This window comes from Amblyomma maculatum, chromosome 1 (assembly GCF_055883805.1).
Source record: "Amblyomma maculatum isolate TAMU_Amacu chromosome 1, ASM5588380v1, whole genome shotgun sequence".
Lineage (NCBI taxonomy): Eukaryota > Metazoa > Arthropoda > Arachnida > Ixodida > Ixodidae > Amblyomma > Amblyomma maculatum.
In genome coordinates, this window is record NC_139344.1 from 352,439,529 (window position 1) to 352,457,303 (window position 17,775).

The 17,775-nt window shown below is 46.4% G+C and overlaps 1 protein-coding gene across 3 annotated transcripts in view; it reads right to left on the bottom strand.

Annotated features, from left to right (window-relative positions):
• The window catches only part of LOC146207790 (solute carrier family 41 member 1-like), a 41,587-nt gene extending 24,126 nt beyond the window's left edge, over positions 1 to 17,461 (bottom strand). The window contains exons 1-7 of one of the 3 annotated variants that reach the window (XM_084590417.1): positions 17,342 to 17,461; positions 10,978 to 11,023; positions 8,827 to 8,972; positions 8,505 to 8,736; positions 7,862 to 8,002; positions 4,801 to 5,049; positions 3,012 to 3,156 (exon numbers count right to left, since the gene is read on the bottom strand). In XM_084590417.1, the coding sequence (XP_084446543.1) occupies positions 3,012 to 3,156; positions 4,801 to 5,049; positions 7,862 to 8,002; positions 8,505 to 8,736; positions 8,827 to 8,894 (835 nt within the window). In that variant the 5' untranslated portion in view covers positions 8,895 to 8,972; positions 10,978 to 11,023; positions 17,342 to 17,461. Of the gene's footprint in view, positions 1 to 3,011; positions 3,157 to 4,800; positions 5,050 to 7,861; positions 8,003 to 8,504; positions 8,737 to 8,826; positions 8,973 to 10,977; positions 11,024 to 16,419; positions 16,444 to 17,276 lie in introns of those variants that run through there. The other 2 variants (XM_084590424.1, XM_084590407.1) reach the window with 2 other exon arrangements.
• Positions 17,462 to 17,775: the final 314 nt, after the last annotated feature.

Sequence of the window (17,775 nt, forward strand, 5' to 3'; positions counted from 1 at the left end):
GTCTGACAGCGACGACGAGTGAACCTTGTGCCGGCATAGTGACAATCTTGGCAAGATAAGCCGTTTCCTTTTGTGTGTGTGTTTTTTAGTGCACCAAGATTAAATCTTTGCTTTTCCAAACGAGAAAAAGTTGTATTGCTGTATGAAAGCGTTAGGTGCGCGGTACTCTTTTTCGCGGAGAACGGGTGCGCGTTACAATCGGAGCTTTTTTTTTTTTTCGGGGGTGGGGGTCACGAAAAACGGGTGCGCGTTACAATCGAGGGCGCGTTAGATTCGAGTAAATACGGTATTCCATACTTGGGGATTATTGTCAAAGCTGTGTTCCTGCCTCAAAATTACGCCAGCAAGCTGTAACATTTGATGCCAGAATTATAAAGTGCGTCAACAGGAGTACTCAAAGGGTTTGGTACGTCACCCAATGAGCATGGAGCGCAATCGGGCAGACTGGAAGCTTTATCCTTGATCGCTAGTATGTGGGACGAAATCTCCTCAGATAAGAATGCAAACTCATTCAGGCGCTGCAGTTTCTAGTGATAGGGTACCTCCTCCACTAGTCAAGCTGCAGCCTCGGTCAACGATGAACTGGAGTTTGCAAGTTTGCAGCTACGGAAAACCTTCAGATAAAATCACTGAAACTGTGCGCCCTGTCTCTGAAGGTGATGTTAAAGCTAGCGTGTCAATTACAAGTTACATAGACATGCTACGTGCACGAAAACGTGCACGAGTGCCGCATTTACTCGCATAATGATCACACTTTTTTTTTTTTTAAAATACTGACGCAAATTTCGGGGTGCGATCATTATGCGGGGTAAATTTTCTACAAAAAATTTTTGAGCACCGAAAACGCAAACAAGTTGCAGGTCAGACGTCTTAGAACATATATCTCGATTACAACCAAAAATAAAAGCTGAGTAAGGCTTACCTTCGCAATAAACACGCACATTAAGCATCACATGGAGTGCACAATGCCCATTTATTTTTTTTCGTCAGTACTCTAATCAAAGTCTGAATCCTCGCCATCCTCGCTTTCACTGCTGCACAACTCATCGGAAACGGCAGTGTCGTGGCTGGGAGCATCTTCACAATCCCACAGGAAGTCATCTTCCGTTCCATCCAAAGCGTTAGATATGCCTGTCTTCTTAAAACTCTTAGCCACTACCTCGTCGGGGATACTGCTCCACGCTTCTGTGATCCACGAGCACAGCATCTCCACGGATGGCCTTCTAATCTTTCCGCTCGGCGTCAAATCATGCTGGCCCATCGCCATCCCCTCAGCATAAAGTCGTCGAACGTTGTCCTTGAACGGTTTGTTGAAAGACACGTCGAGAGGCTGCAGCAGCGAAGTCAGGCCGCCAGGAATGACTGCAATGTCCGTGCGCAGCTCTTTCAGCTTGGCACGCACGCTGTCCACAAGGTGACCCCTAAAACTGTCCAAAACCAGAAGCGAGAGAAGCAGAAATGCTCCTGGTCTTCTTCCCCAAACAGTCTTGATCCAGTCGACCATCAGGTCTGCAGTCATCCACCCTTTCATCTGTGCACGTATATGGATGCCACGGGGAAAGTTTCCCTTCGGAATAGTCTTCCGTTTGAAGATCACGTATGGTGGCAGCTTCCGCCCGTCGGCCGTCACAGCAAGCATGACTGTGCATCGCTGTTTTTCTGCGCCAGAAGTCTTCACGAGGACGCTCCGAGCACCCTTCTCGTTCACAGTCGTATTCCGGGGCATGTCGAACGTCAGTGGAGTTTGATCGGCGTTTCCAATTTGCGACATGAGGTAACCGCATTTTTCGCGAAGCCTAGTGACGAAGTGATGAAAGTCTATCACTTTGCTTTCATACGTGGCTGGGAGCCACTGGCACAACGACGTCCGCCGCCTCAGGGAAAGTCCATTCCGTCGCATAAAGCGAGTCGTCCAACCGGAGCTAGCGCGGAAATCCTTTGCGGCGATTCCCAGCTTCCTGGCAGTTGTGCGCGCCTGCGTCTGTATCATTTCTAATGACACTGCACAACCATCCTTGCGCAGGTCCCTCACATATTCTAGGACCGCCTCCTCAACACGAGGGAACTTGCCCATTTTGGGTCCACGGAAAGCCCGCCGTGTCTTGTTCGTAGCCATCAGCTTCTCGCGCTGCTTCTTCCAATAGCGTATCCTCATTTCGCCCACGCCGAAATGCCTACCAGCAGCGCGGTTGCCATGCTCCAGTGCATAGTCGACAGCCTTGAGCTTGAGCGCGGCGGTGTAACTGGCATACCGCCCCATGGTGAAATGGCGTAAACTCGCACAAAAACACAAAGCACGCTACGACGCTGCATAATTGCAAAATGGCGAACGCCGCAAAGCATGGAATCATGGGAACTCCAACGTTACTAGACTAGGTTGGGAACTCGTCGGAATGCATTCACTGCGGGATGACTGCAGATCAACCACCAGGCGGCTCCATGTTCGGGGTGCGATCATTACGCGGGGAATTTAAAAAATGGAATTTTGACCTCAAAATTCAGGGGTGCGATCATTACGCGAGTGCGATCATTATGCGAGTAAATACGGTATTAGGTGTTCTATCAATCCTCTCCACAAACAAACATTTTTAACCTACTTTCATTAGCACCGAACATATGGGCAAACGAAGATAACCTTCCTCCTCTCCCCCCTCAACTCAGCCCTGCTGCGCAAGAAAAAAGGAAAAAACAAGTCACGACGGCACCCCACTACACCCCGTCCTGCCTGCGTAACTTGGGAGCATCCAATGAGCGGGCATGCACAGCAAGGCCCAGTGACGTCATCGAGGAGGTTTGTGCACAGGGGTGTGTCCCACAGATCTGTTGCGAGCGGTTGCCAGGAGCACTTTTAAAAATGATTTGTAAACTATAGGCTTTATGCAAAGCTTCCGAATTTGACTCAATTACTCCCAAAGACTACCTCTATGAATTTCTTGCGTTAGAAGGTTACTGCAAGAAGCAATTCAAGTATGTAATGCTGGCGAGAGGGAAGAAGAGGGGAAACAACCCACCGAGCAGCAGGCTGGCCACACTGGCGGTGACCAAGCTGCTTGCACAGAGCATGACGGCCTGGGCCGAGTCGAAGTGGCTCTCGGTCAGGTAGCCCATCAGGACGGCAAACAGGGATGCCAGGAAGGCCACCACCGTTGCCTGGCACTGCACAGGGGAACACAAAAGGCCATGATTGCAGCTGTTCTCTGGTGACAGTCACACTTTAACCGGACACAACACTGTAAAGAGCCCTTGCCCAACTGTCACACCACACAGCACAGGGCACAGAACCACATTAGCTACCTTTACGAACTGTTATTCATTTTGACTCACTCTCAATTTTTAATGCACCAAACATTTCTTTCCAAAGGCTATGCGAGTGCATTTTGAATATTTTGTTGATGCTGTTAGGGAAGAATTACAATTAGAGTGACATGGATGCATGTCTGTTGAATAAATTAGAGCAATGCGACATTCTCAGAGCAGATGTTATTGCAGGCAATCCAATGGTATGTGCACTGCAACTTGCCAGCTTCACAGCAACTATGGTGATGTGCTACCCTGAAAACTGGCCAAAGCACATGCTTGTTTCAGGGGTTGGTTACACACAGACTTATTCTGAAGGCCAGACCAAAATGCAGACTGACTTTCTCCGCAAAGAAAGAAACAATCAGCCCCATCCATGACAGCTTCACTTAGTAGACATGAAAGATGTGTCAGTCACTGTGTGCACTCAAGATGTCGCATCTCAGCACTAATTATGCACACAAAGACTGTTAGACTGATCGCACAAGTTCCACATACTGCAGTTACACTTCACTGTGACATGCGACCTTCTTCCTGAAAAAATTTTTTCTAAAAATGACATGCTGGTTAGAATACAGAGCAAGAACAAAATTGCATCAGTAACACCCTACTGTCATCGTCATCACAAAACAGTGGCTTGCTCCGATTTGACTACAACATCGGGTCGGATAAGCCACAAAGGGTGCTTAGGACTGCTTACTTGCTGTGAAGGGGAAAGAGTGAATGTCTCAGTGTAAGTTTATACATGATTAGATGGAATCTTTGTCGCAAGCTAACCTCCGACTTGACTACCGGCAGTATGACATGTGCATCGAGAAATTGTGCGACACCACCCGGAACACTTTACACTTGTCTGTTTGCAGCATGAAGCAACAACAAGAAGTGTGACTCGTTGCAGGACTTTGAGGAACAGGAGAAGGATGTGTGGTGCACCTTCCTGACTGCCATGCTCAAAACAAACTACAAGGAGCACTACGGAATTTCAAACTGTGGATGACACCAAGAATGAAATGCTTTGAGGTGTTGAGGGTGACAAAGGAGTCTTCAGACAGTGATGATGTCTGTGATAGTCTTCCCGATGAGATGGGGAAAGGTGAGTAAGGTGGTGGTGGTGCTGCCATTTATTTTGCGACTTTAGAGCAGTTGCAATAAAGGTTAGTTGTTCCATGATAAGAACCCTTATTCCTTTATCAAAGCATGAGTCTGGTGTGTGACACCACCGAAAGCACATTCTTTTAATTTTTCCAACTTGATAAGTGGATGCATATGTTAGAGTCAGTTATGATCCTCGTGCATAAACCTACAGGATTTTTCAAGTTATAAAAATCCAGTGTGCCTTGTATTTATGCAAAGGATGTGTTAAATAAACAAGCGAAAGGTTGAAAAAATTCAGACTTCCAAGCTCTTCATCACTGCAGCTTTCACAGTCTCTAAGGCTAAGGTAACTAAACCTTGCTGCACACAAAGAGCACTTCATCATAGAAAAGTAAAACGTAATCACACCTGAATGAGGGCCATGTTGCCGGCAGCCATGGTGGCGCACTCGGAGGCCGTGTCCATGTTGCCCAGGTTGGCCTGTGTTGAAAGACGGGCGGCCAGAGTCATCTCCAGGTTGCCCTTGAGCCCCAGGAGAGCTGGCACCAGGATGAACAGCTCGGTGACATGTGCGAAGGCGGGCCACTGCTGCACAGCATCCAGCACCAGGCCAGCACCCACCGTGCCAAAGCCGGCCGTCAGGAACGGAACAAACACCTGGCCATAAAAGACCGCCACGAATTACAGCCTTGCCCGAGGATATGCTAGGCAACAGCAGCAACAAACTGTCCATACACCAGGCACAGCAGCCAAGACAATAGATTCAGACCCTAGTGGGCCAACTGAAATTCAGCTGTCTACTTGGTGGTACGGGCAGAGGCACGTTATTTTTTATTATCTTTTGGCAGCCTCACCATACTAGTATATGTACTTGCAGATAGCTCCGTACTAATTACTGAGGCCATCATAATCATCAGCTGGGCTACACCCACTCGAGGGTGAAGGCTTCTCCCGTATTCCTCCAATTAACCTGGTCCTGTGCTAGCTGCATCCACTTGATCCCCGCAAACTTCTTAACCTCATCCGCCCACCTGAATTTCTGCAGCCCCTGCTACGTTTTCCTCGTCTTGTAATCCAATTTGTTGCCCTTATGGACCATTGGTTGCCCTCTCTTCACACTAATTGCCCTGCCCACACCATTTGTTCCACTAGATCTCTTAACCACAAGGAAAACATTACCGAGACCACTGTCACTGAAAATGGAGCTTTAATAGAGACTAGGAAAGGTAGAAAAATGAAGTCCAGGTGCCACCACCATTGGTCACTGTCGCAATCAAAGTGCAATGATGTCGAGACAGTTATTTTTTGCAGATCTCCAATGCTGGGCTCCATTCAACCCTCTACGAGTTCTAAACAGGAACCATCGAGTCAGTCATCTTGGTTGACATTGAGAGTCTGATCTGAATGATGGGAAGAGAATTTCCATCTTTAAATGAATTTTTGTCGCCAACAAGTTTTTTCCTGCCAAACGAAACACGGTGGTATGTTGCCAGTTCATGTAATTTTCTGTTCTAGGGATTAAAAATCGCGGTGATAGTATAAATTCCCCAAAGCATTACACGGCTTTCTCTTGCGGCTTTGAGTTTAAGGTGATACAATCATCTAGCAACTTGATAAATTATCGCCATATAATATTTTTACAATCTAGCAGCAAACTAGCATGGATGCAAGTTGGCATATGACATTAAAAGCAGAAATGCAGTGGCAGTCACCTACCAGGGAGGCTGTTGAGACCTTGTGCTGAGAAATCCTAAATGACAACACTGTGTTGCACTGTATGCTCTGCACAGCCATAAATAAATCCCTTCAGCTGTAAAACTGATAGGCATGAATGCATTTTCCATGCTTCCACATTAGAATTTAATTTGTTACAGTATGAATTTTTGAATAACAAGAATTTTCTTGCGACCCCGTCAGAACTGAATCACTTAGATGTTACTGTAACGAGGTTTTACAGTCGCCGACCGTTTTTTCGGACTTGGCGGGACCCGGGAAATGGTCCGAATAATTGAACAGTCCAAAAAATCCATGAAAATGAAAAAAAAAAATCACTTTTCTGCGAAAAATCAGCTTTAAAAATCAAGAACTTTGCTGCTCCCCACGTTTCGTTTATATGCCGATAACAGGGAATTGTAGCATAGCACGATCTGCTACTGTGATCGGCTTCCGCGTGCCGCCCATGCGCACGCGCTGGTGTGATTCGATATGGCGGGTGCGTCTGCCAGTGCGCTCGCGCTGGCTGGTGTAGATACGGCAGATGTGTGCACCGCTGGGAAGCATGCAACTCGCTCAAGGCAGTCACCGTGCGTGTAGTGGTGCCCCGCAGAAGCAGATCATGCTAAGTTGTAACTGATACAACCCTCCAGTTAGAAATTAGAAATCTTGGCCAGTCATGCTTTCGTCATGTCCATGCCACTTAACACCGTACTGCGATGCAATCAACCATGCCGCGAACAAATGCACACGCCGAGCAAAGCAATAACATTCAGTTTCCATGGTTGACGATGGTAGCCAAGACCCCGAGATGGAACTCGCGGAAAAAAACCAAGTGGAATGAGAGCCCCCATGAAACCCCCTTTCCCCACGTGTGGCAGCGGGCAGAGCAAGCCGTGGCTAACGTTGCTCACGTTACATTTTCGATCCGATAGCGCGCTCTTTGTAGGCTGCCGCTATGAAAAGGTCGAGCATTCACTTATTGCTACTGCCTCAAATGACGACGATGAACAAATAGCCAAGCTAGTCCATCCGAATGACTACTTCGCCTAACTTTCACAGCTGCGCAAAACCACTTGTTTGCGAAAATGACGCCCACTCGCGTCTAAGTGATGCCGAAAAAACAAGCCTTCAGCCAAAAAACTATCTCCACAGTATTGCTTGCATCAAATTTGGCCCGAAAAATCAAACTTTTAGTCGCTATAGGGTCCAAAATATTGGTTGTGAAAATGTACACGCTCCCATGGACCGCGTGACGATTCCTGAATAAAGTCTGAAATATTGCGCAAGTCCGAATTATTGGAGTCCAAAAAATCAGGCGGCTACTGTATTGTATTTCCCTTGTCAAACCATACATTTTTGCTAAATATTACTCCACATAATTAACAGACCCCTCCATAATTGTTTTGCTTGATGAAAACTAAAATTTATGATGACAGACTAGAAGCTACAAATGTTTCTACAAGGAAACATTATTGTACTGGCTTTACTTGCAGTAAATGGTATAATTTGATATTTGATCTTTTTCATTAAACATACATATTCTAGCCAAAAAAAAAAAAAAAGAAAAATCACAAGGTCCAACGAACTGCATAACATGGCAGTGCAAAAAAATTAAACACCATGAGCCGTCTGCCTTCGGCAAGGGGTGCAGATTATATACACCTCTAGCTTTCTGCCTATGTTGAAATACTTCCTATAGCATTTACAACACTTGCTTTTACAGAGGCTCTCCACTGCATGCCACCCTGCGCACCTGAATTGCTACGACGCGAAGTCGTTCTTTGGTGATGGCAGTTTCTTCCTCGGCAGCAACGTCGGCGGCTACGTCGGCCACAATGTCCAGGCAGATCGCCCCACCGGGAGATAATGGCCGATCGCCACCACCAAGTGCCACCTGGTGAAAAAGAGAGGTACTACAATAAGGACCCTTGTTGAAACACCACCGAATGAAGATATCATGGGACAGCAACATGAGAGGTGCCTGTGACTCTGTACATGCATTTTGACAACTAGAGCAATCTACTCCAAATACCTCTCATAATCTGAAGAGTACTCACTGGTTCTGAAGCTTAGTGCTGCAACAAACAGGTCTCTCAAAAACCACAAACAATTTAGGTAGGCATGAGTAAATAACAAATTTTCAGCTCAAAGTGGATATGGTGCTCACAAGGTGTGAAGGGCAATCATAGTAATTAAGATGCCTCGCCTACCAATTTCACCTGCTCACAGGTGATACTTGATGATCAAAGGTGCACCTTCAAGACTCATACCTGCCGACACACACAATGTCTCTCACTATGTGCGATCAACAGGTCACATGTTACAGCATGAAAAGCCCACCCATTACACTGGTTACAAAACAAGAGCATGAGAGAGAGAGAGAGGGCAGTGGCTACCTTGGTCGGCGGGCAGGGTACCTCCTCCTCATCCAGCAGCTCAGGACGGGGCTTTCCCTCGAGGGTGGTGAGGCGGGGCAGCTGCCCATTGAGCAGAGTGGCGCTCTCCGAGTAGAGGCTGCCATCAGGGGTGTTTGCCGTTGGCACCACAGCAAACAAGGCCTCCGATGGGGTCCGGCTGAAGCCCTCATTGGCCACTCCGCCGCCCAGGGACAATCCATCAGGCGTCACCCTGCGTCCACCAGATGGCAGCACTGCAGCATCCTGGCCAAGTACACATGCAGTGACAGCGCTCCTTTCTCTTTGCGTGGCATCTCCTTACCTTTCCAAGGGGTGCTCCCTAGTCTGGCTGACCTCACGGGTCGTGCTGCTGCGCTGGCCGGCTGCCATTGTGGGCAGTTCCGCTGTCTGGCAGCCTCTGCAGCTGGCTACCCACACAGGTCGGAGGGAAGTAGCTTTCACACAGCCCTGTTGCCACAAAAAGAGAGGGGCATGACACTGGTCGCATCATCGACTGGACACAATGAGGTAACCTTCACAAGGAAGAGCCCAGATAAGCTGTATGGGATGCAGTTGGACCATCTAGCAGTGTTAGAGAACCCTCATTATGTGCAATGCACAAATAATAAAAGCTCTGGGCAACTTATCTGAAGCTGGCATCAACTAATCGGGTATTAAAATAATGAAGAACATGCCATAACTGTTGCATAAGCTAAGCATGCTGTCTTATTTAACAACCCATGGCGTTAGCTAGGCCAGAATGTCCAAGCCATGCCAAGTGTACAGCTCCTACCACGATGAATACTACAAACAACCTGCACTCAGGGTTCTTGTGCTAATACACACAGGTAATAAAAAGTGGCACTGCAATATTGGGTACAAAGATAAACACATTGGACCTGAACTGTTCATGAAAATAAACTGTTGACAAGGCATGACCTTGTCTTTACAGTGCACTAATGGGACGCTGGTGAGAAAAGCTGTGTTCAAGGCAAAATCAGTGGCGAAAATCATTTCATGAAAAAGAGGATTGTGGCTTACGTGTGGCTCAGAAAACGAGAATATGGTTGCACACAAAGTGTCTACCTCAGTTATTCCTAGCAATACAAAGCAGATATTCGTTAATTCATACTCATACCAAATGCTTAGCTTTCCGTTAAAGGGACACTAAAGAGAAAAATGAAGTGGGCTTGCATCGATAGAATGCCAGTTACTGGTTACAAAAAAGCCACTCTTACTGATAACAGAGCTGTTATAAGGTAGTAATGAGGAAGAACAGAAATACAGGTATCACCGCCACAGCCGAAACGGCCGAGGCTCGCAACTACAAATCACGTGACGCGCCAGGGATCCTGGAGGACAACAAATGCGAATTACGTTGACCGTTTGAATGCGGTAGTCTGTTTTGTTTTGAATATGATAGCATGCTTTTAACACGCATAAACGACGGCGAAAAGACGAAAATACAAGGTAAATGTTGCAAGGCAAATATAAAGATATACTAATTTTGTCCGCTTGTCGATAGATGCCGCTAGCCTCTCAGCTAACATGGCACTACAGGCATCCACTTCAGTTTCGGTGATGTTCCGGCCTAGGAACTTCGTGCGTGCTCGGATAGTTTGGTTTGGGCCTGCAGCGCCTGAAATACGAGCTCGGAGCAGCAGATGCACCTCTCGGCATGCACCTGCGAAGTATTATCCGCTCCCCGCGCGGCACAAATCACGGAGTCTCCTCTTGCGTCATAGTGTGCGTCATCTTAACCGACTACGTAGTAGGAGAAAACAGTTTGAATTTGACTGGCGGGAACAAAAAAAACCTGAACTTCTAATCGCAATATCTCAGCAATAATTCGTTTTTTTGCTGCCGGATATGCGGCAACAGTGTCACCAAATGCCGTTTATTAGATTTTGAAGGCATATTTGGGTGTTTTTAGTGTCCCTTTAATGCTGCAAATACGAGCTTTTGCTATTATTTGCTTCAGCAAACACAATGCTTAGGCTGGCTCGGCACATTTCTGCCTGGTTTTCCTTTCACGCAGCATGCAACCCTAAATATTCAGAGCACTTCTTTCGTTGCCCACTGGGAATGTGCAGCCACAATGGCCAACACAAGTAGCTATGCCGTCTCAAGAATGGCAGGAATTAGCACACATAAAGGAATGAAGAAAACACCCAATAAGCATGCTTTCTGTTCGTGTAAGAGGCGTAGTTGGCTCAGGTGCTAAAAGCAATATGATTTGGTGACTGAATATGTTTATTTTCCCCCTCAAAGTGCATCACAGAACATCTCTGACATTTTCTATTCAAGCACAGGCCGCTAGTGTTTCGACGAGACCGTCGTGACTTGTTCTGCTAAAAGCCAGTGCTTGACCCGATGAAAAAACTTCTCAATTGCCTCTTTCCAAAATGTAGCCCCTAACCAAGATGTGAAATAAACAGACCTCTTGATGCGTACAAAAATGTCATCAACGTACCTTTGGTGAGTAAACTGACGTACATTCTATGAAGCTCGGGAACCGTCTGAAATTCAAGGAAATTTCGAATGAATGAATCACATGGCAGCCAACGACCCGACACACGTGGCACAGCGTATAAATGTAAGCCCCTTGAGTGTCATACTGAATCTCTCAAATGCAAGGTTTAACCCAGTATACGAGGACTGCACTCCTATGTAAAACACCACCTGTTCCCATGAACAACCTCTATGGCAGTTGCGTGGGTGCTACGGCTTTCAGGGGAAATGATGATGCCATTCCTAGCTGGTTGCCATGAGGAAGTATGCAGCACAAAGTTTTCCTACTCTTTCAACAGCTGCTAATTTCTCATTTCGCATCAAAACAAAAATTTGAAGGGAATAATTTGGCAAAAAGACAAAGCTGATTTAGGCTGACATCATTGTGCATTAGGTGCCGATAAACTATGAAAGCAAACAATAAAAATGTTCTGGGAGCAATGGTTATATAACTACTAAAGCTGATCAATACCAACGCTTTTGTAAGTATTTATATAACTTTGACATTGAAGAAAATGAACTGTATTATATAAAAAAAAAGAAAAACCTGCTTTTTTTAGGATGACCTTACTCCATCATTCGTCTTTTGCTAATAAACAGTAGAATAATTAGAATTCCCAGACATCGAGGAAATATCCCATCTTACAAAACTGCTCTTAAAGCTGTCTTTTCAACATTTACAAAGCTAGCATTTAAAAAGGAGGAAGTAACTTAACTCATTCACAACAAAGTTGCAACGTTCGCCATACAACAAATGCCTAAGCTCAATGATTTCTCAACTTATACAATGGCTTCATTATGGAACATGGTATTTAGAGGCAGTTTTAGCTCCATAAATACATTTCCATGTCCTAAGGCATCCTCAATGTTTTTGCTGTGACATACAACTTAATTCAAATAATTATGAAACACTCACTACTGCCATTTGCATAAACATCCATACCTTTTGTGCACTGTACTCTTATCACCATTCAGTGCAACATTCATATTGCACAGAGACTGTTTACTGCACTTTTAAATTTCGTGCTTATCTACTGCACGTCTAGACAGGTACTAGGTGGTGATCGCCGACACATGAAATTCATATAACTGAATCTGACATTCGCATCCTCAGAAATGTTGTAAAATGATAAGCTATCGAATTTGCAATTAACAAATTAAAACCACCAGTAATAAACAAAAAGCTTTTTTTTCTTGAAACCCAGCAGAATTTCTGATTCTGCATGTTTACTTTGAGTCGCCACTCCACTTATGGTCGCCAGCTTTTGGGTTTGCACACCTCTGTGGTGACACTTTCATTCGGTGCAGTCGCAAAGCTTGAAAATATTGATGGTGCTGCTTACACCTCCATGGGTAGGCGTAAAGCAGTGGAGTTAGCATAATAAAAATAAACAAAAATTAGACATGGCTTAGCTCTGCTATGCCTGGATATACGTAGCGAAAAGTAGTGACTACTTTGGGATCAGAAGAAGTTAATTTCTGCAAGTTTCTGTGCCGTTCGCCAGCAGCTAAACGCTCCTTGGCTTCCATGTCGAGCGCGTCTAAGTTCACCGGCGTTCTATAATTCGTTTACAGGAAAGGAAAGGCGCAGTATCTGTCACTCGCGGAAGGCAAGAAGCAGTATCTGTCACTCGCCGAAGGTAAGAAGCGCCACCCGGCGGCGTTAGAGCACATTCGTTCCTGCTTGATCCTCATAGCTGACGGCAGATGGGTGACGTCACCCTAATTGAGTGACTTAATTATTTTAGTCTTTGGTATCTTCAAATTGCATGCCAATCGCAGTATCTGTCATGCACGGAATCCCACTATCACCCTCACGGTAAGCAAATATTATGCTGAGGCATGCAAAAGGAAAGAAAAATAAAGAGCCTTTGCCCTCACGGTACACAAGCGGAATTATGAGCAGCGCTTCACGACCTCTTAAGCGTTGCTAGGCAACGCCGGCAGAGCTTGGTGAGGGGGCTGCGCATTTGGCCTTGGCTGTGACGTCACGGCATACGCGAAGCTCGGCTCTGACCCTTGTAGTGAAGCTTTTCGCTTCAAACACCTGCGCCTCTCCTAATGACATCACTCGGCGAGTTCGCGCATGCGCAGCTGCAGCTAAAAGTGATCACACGCACGCCAGACCCGGAGTTGACTAGCCTAGTGAAGTTTTCGCTTCAAAACAGTTTTAACTCCAGTGAACTAATAAATGTAAATTGCCTATGGCACCGAGTAAAGACGATCGAAACAACTTGTTTTTTGTCCTTTTTGCATCTTTTGTCTGCCAGACCATTGTCTCCGCTAGAACAATACCCAGCTCTCTACCCACCCTCTCTGCCAATGCCGGCACTGTCAATCATTAGTACTTGTACATAGAACAGCAGAGATCACAAAGCAGGTACGTCTTGAAACAGAAGGCGCGGGCCGGATAAAACCAGAGAAGCATAGGCAGCAGCTCACAGCGGCACGATATCAGGTCACAAAGTAACAATACACAACCCCAGGCACATCCTGTCATCAATGCGCACAATTGCCGACTGTCACCAGAGACTTCGAGCTCCGGTGTCCAGTCTCGGGACAATGCCTTGCGCGCATATCCTGTCACGCAGCTCCTAGTGCCTACTGCTGCTGACAATAAAAACTGTTTTGTTTTATTATCATTGTTTAACCAACTCGTGATGAACAAGTGAACAGCACCTGCCCCAAGATATGAAATATGTGCAACTATTTTCAAGCAAAAAGAAACAACTAGTTGCCCCAACCGCAACTTTTTAATTCTGAAAAACGACATGAAAGTGACAAAGGGCCTTTCGACAAATCAACCAACTGTCACAAAGTGATAATGCAATCATGCAGTCTGCCGTAGGCTGCCACTCGTTGCAGAACCAGCTACATTTTTTCATCCAGGCCTCTACAGAATGAACCCTTGAGTTGTTACCATTGAAGAGAGACAGCCTGGCAAAGTGTGCTCACAAGACATATTACTGGCACCGAGAAGAGTTTAAATGATGTCACGCTGTTGCACCGAAAAGATAAGGGCACTGGTATGGGCTATGTGGTAGTAAAAAGCTGGCGTCTGCATGCCCTAAGTTCGCACAGAGAATGAAGAGGACAGAATCTGCTATCTTTACGACAAGACAAACAACCACCTACTATGACTTCCAAAACTTACAGCTCTAAGATTGTAGTCTGTTTTCTTGCAGTCAGCTAAGAGGTCTTTGAATGAGTTTGCAGACAACAGTGCAATATGCTGAGATGAAGTGAGGACGTTGGCATTGAATGCAAGGCCAAAATGATAATGCCATTTCTCGTTTCCGTTTTCTGTATTCTATTTGTGTTGGCTGTTCCCACTACGCTGCTCTTGAAGCATCGAAGAGAGAGACGATGCTTCAGTGTAGCCCATTAATTCATGCACCTGACATAAGCACATTTGGCATTATTCGCACTAGTGTTGACCGCTAGCAACTTTATTTAAAAGTGCAAATGAAGCTTCCCGGACATGGGTAGAGAAAGTTTTGGCAGCACAATGTGCTTAAATCTGATGACATCTGGTTTGCATTACAATATGCCTTGCTTTGTAGTGCACTGCACAAAGCTCTGATGGTTGAGCAGAACCTCACAGACCCCTCAGATGAACATCTAACTGGCATAAGGTATGGATAAAATAATCACTAATTACAGCCCTTTCTCATACTCCAACTGACCACTCCTTGAAGAATCAAATTCCAAGAATGGGAATGGTGCTCTAGCAAGTCAGAGGAAGTGTAATCCACCTCATATGCCACAAGCACTCTGAATTAAAATGAAGAGCAGCTGACAATATGCCAGGAAGTTTCTACACACACCATTTTGCAAAAGTGTAGGCAGGTGGTGTTGAGAGCAGAGGCAGAACGCGACAGTGCAGTTGTAGAGATGAGTAACCAAGCAGATGAACGACATGAACCCAGCCATGCTCTTTTAAAGTTGTTTTCATTTCACAAGATTACACGAATCACTGCTAACTTTCATCATGGGAACACTATGTTTATTTCCACAAGGAAACAGAGACATATCCCTGTCCCACTGCTGACAAGTCCTTGTTTTTTGCACGGAGTGAGTATATCAAAATATTTGCCTTCAATGTCTCTCCTTTACCTGCACGAACAGTGCTAAACAATCTTGATCATTGCAGCAAGGAAACGCCTTCTAGGGAACAGCTCTTCAGAAGAAAACTACAACACGGCCCATGCTTAAGAAGAAAAAAATGGCTATGAAGCGACGAAGGAGCAAACTAAAGAGAGAAACACTAGTTTAGCCCGAGATTCGGCAACAGCTGCGCCAGCTGCCGCGATGATAGCATGCCGGATTATTTTTCGCCGTCTGGGGGTCGTTAACGTCCACCCACACGAGGACGTTAGCGTTTCGTCGGTCTCAAAAAACGGGGTCGCGTCGCGTTGCGGGGCACGAAATCGACAGTAAAGGGCCACGCAAGCGAGCTGCGCGGTGGCGCCGACCGCGCAGTTAAGATGCAAAAACGTCGCCGTCGTGCCTCTCGAGCCAGACAGTGTCGCAATCCACCACGGCACAGCAGCCGACTCCTGCGGGACAAATAACGGCGCGGTAGGAGCGAATGATAAGACGCGTGCCAAGAAGAACGCGCGCATCTCGCGCGCCGCGCCTCACTGCATCTTCCGCGGAGGAGAGATCCTTTTATTTTAAGCGATGTGTAGTAAGCCACAACACACGGACGAACCGAGAGCGACAATTGATGCGCGCAAAGCGTTAAGTTCTTTCCTTGACACTACGTTTTCCCACCAGACCCCGCGGTCAAGGCAAACACTCGGGTGCCTTTTGATTACTGACGGGTCCAGTAGCTGTTCACACTGCGTAGGCAAAAAGCCAGTTTTATCATTCTTTTCACGACTAGACAATGATATAGGTGGAATACAAACGCGTCGAGAATCCAGTTTACCCCTCGCGGTTTCCTCCTCTCTTCTCACGACGAGTTGACGTAATGTCGGCCACTCACTGTTGCTTGCGAACGAATGAATGAATGAATGAATGAATGGAGACCTAGCGACCTAGCTGCCAGCTCTCGCTGTGGCTAGTCGAAAAGGGTCACCTGAAACATTCAAAACGCGTCACACCTTTAAGCGCAGAGGGAAGACATAGGCGAGTGAGAAATGTTAAAAACAAGGCCCGTTGGTGAGTCGATACATGAAAAAGGGAGGTGGTCATGGCCATAGACATAAAGGGAGCCTTTGACAACGTATCCCACGCAGCCATAATGGAGGGAATAAACACTACCAATTGTGGAAAGAAAATCCATGACTACGTGAGGAGCCTTCTCGCGAGCAGAACAGCAACAGTGGGCATGGGAGACCTATTCCTTCGGCGACAAAATTAAAGCGTCACAGACAAGACGCACAACTATGAGGGGTACCTGAATCGCCACCGCAGCATAGACCTGACGCTGCAGACCTACACATACCAGGTTGGTCTCTTTGTATTATTCCGTGCTGACGCCTATCCGGCTTTATTTTTTGTTCGTTTCACCGTACAGCAGCTGTGCAGCTGCTCTCGCCGCAAGGTCTCCCGTCGATAGACAGACAAATCGACGCGCAGGATTGTGTTTCCGTTGCTGCCTAAGGGTCGATTTTCAAAGGGAGCGCCAAAAAGAGAGGCGCACAAGCAAAAGATGAACACGCCGGTTAACTCGATCCTCTGGAAACTGTAGCATAAAGGGCGGTGAGGTCGCTTCACCGAGACCCCGCAACTTGTCCGGACAGGCCGTATCGTGACGCGTCGTCGGTGGTGGCTGCCTGCCGACGCTGTACCTCGGATGTGCGCAGATGTATATGAGGCAACGGAGCCACGAGCTCAGACAAACAAAGCAACGATTATTACGTCAGTCATCGCAAAATCGTCAACGAAAAAAAAAAAAAAAACATACGCGCACCGAAATGCGAGACGAAAAGGTCACCACGCGATGATGGTACCGTTAGCAGCTTGACATCACTTTCACAGGGCAGAAAGCACGACGACAAAGTCGCACTTTCACACATCTGCCGGTTTAAGCAATCGCTCCTGTCAAATCACGTTGTGGTAGCAAATATCGGCCAGTTTTCGAAAATCCCATTCAATGGTGTTCGCGTCAGGGACCATAGTCCACTCGGCGCACGAACAGACTAGCCGGCGCACTGCTCTACATTTCATTTTCTCGCCCTGAGGAAAGAGTCAGCGCTCAGAAAAATTGCACAAGACATCTCTCATAGTCTTTGCATTGCTAATAAAAATTACCTGAAATAACCAGAGCACAGCTTTCCGCGATAAAATGGCAAAAAACTGTCACAATCCGGACTCACCGAGGCCTATCCGAATGGACCGGTTGCTTCAGTCACCTGGCCATTGACGGCGCTGACACTCGTAGCCATCGCAACGCGACAAACCCTACGTCACTGACTATCTGCGACGCCATAGGCCCTTAGAGCGCGTCGTTAAGATGTGCCGCTACGATTGGTGCAATCAATTTAACGTCACGGGAAAAAAAATGATGTCACGTTCAAAGAAGACCACGTTTGGATAGTGCGTCAAACCCGAAGTGCGTCTGAGAATTTTCGCTCGCTTTCGGTTTTGGAAGCGTTAAAAAGGCCTGCGAATAAGGATTTTTGGTCTGGTAAAGAGTTATTGAGATTGTTTATATTGTTTTTTTTTTGTATGCTCATAGCATATGAGTCAAGATATGAGTGGCACCTCAATTTTGGTGTTGTTCTTGCTTTAGCAGTGTTTTCCACGGTGG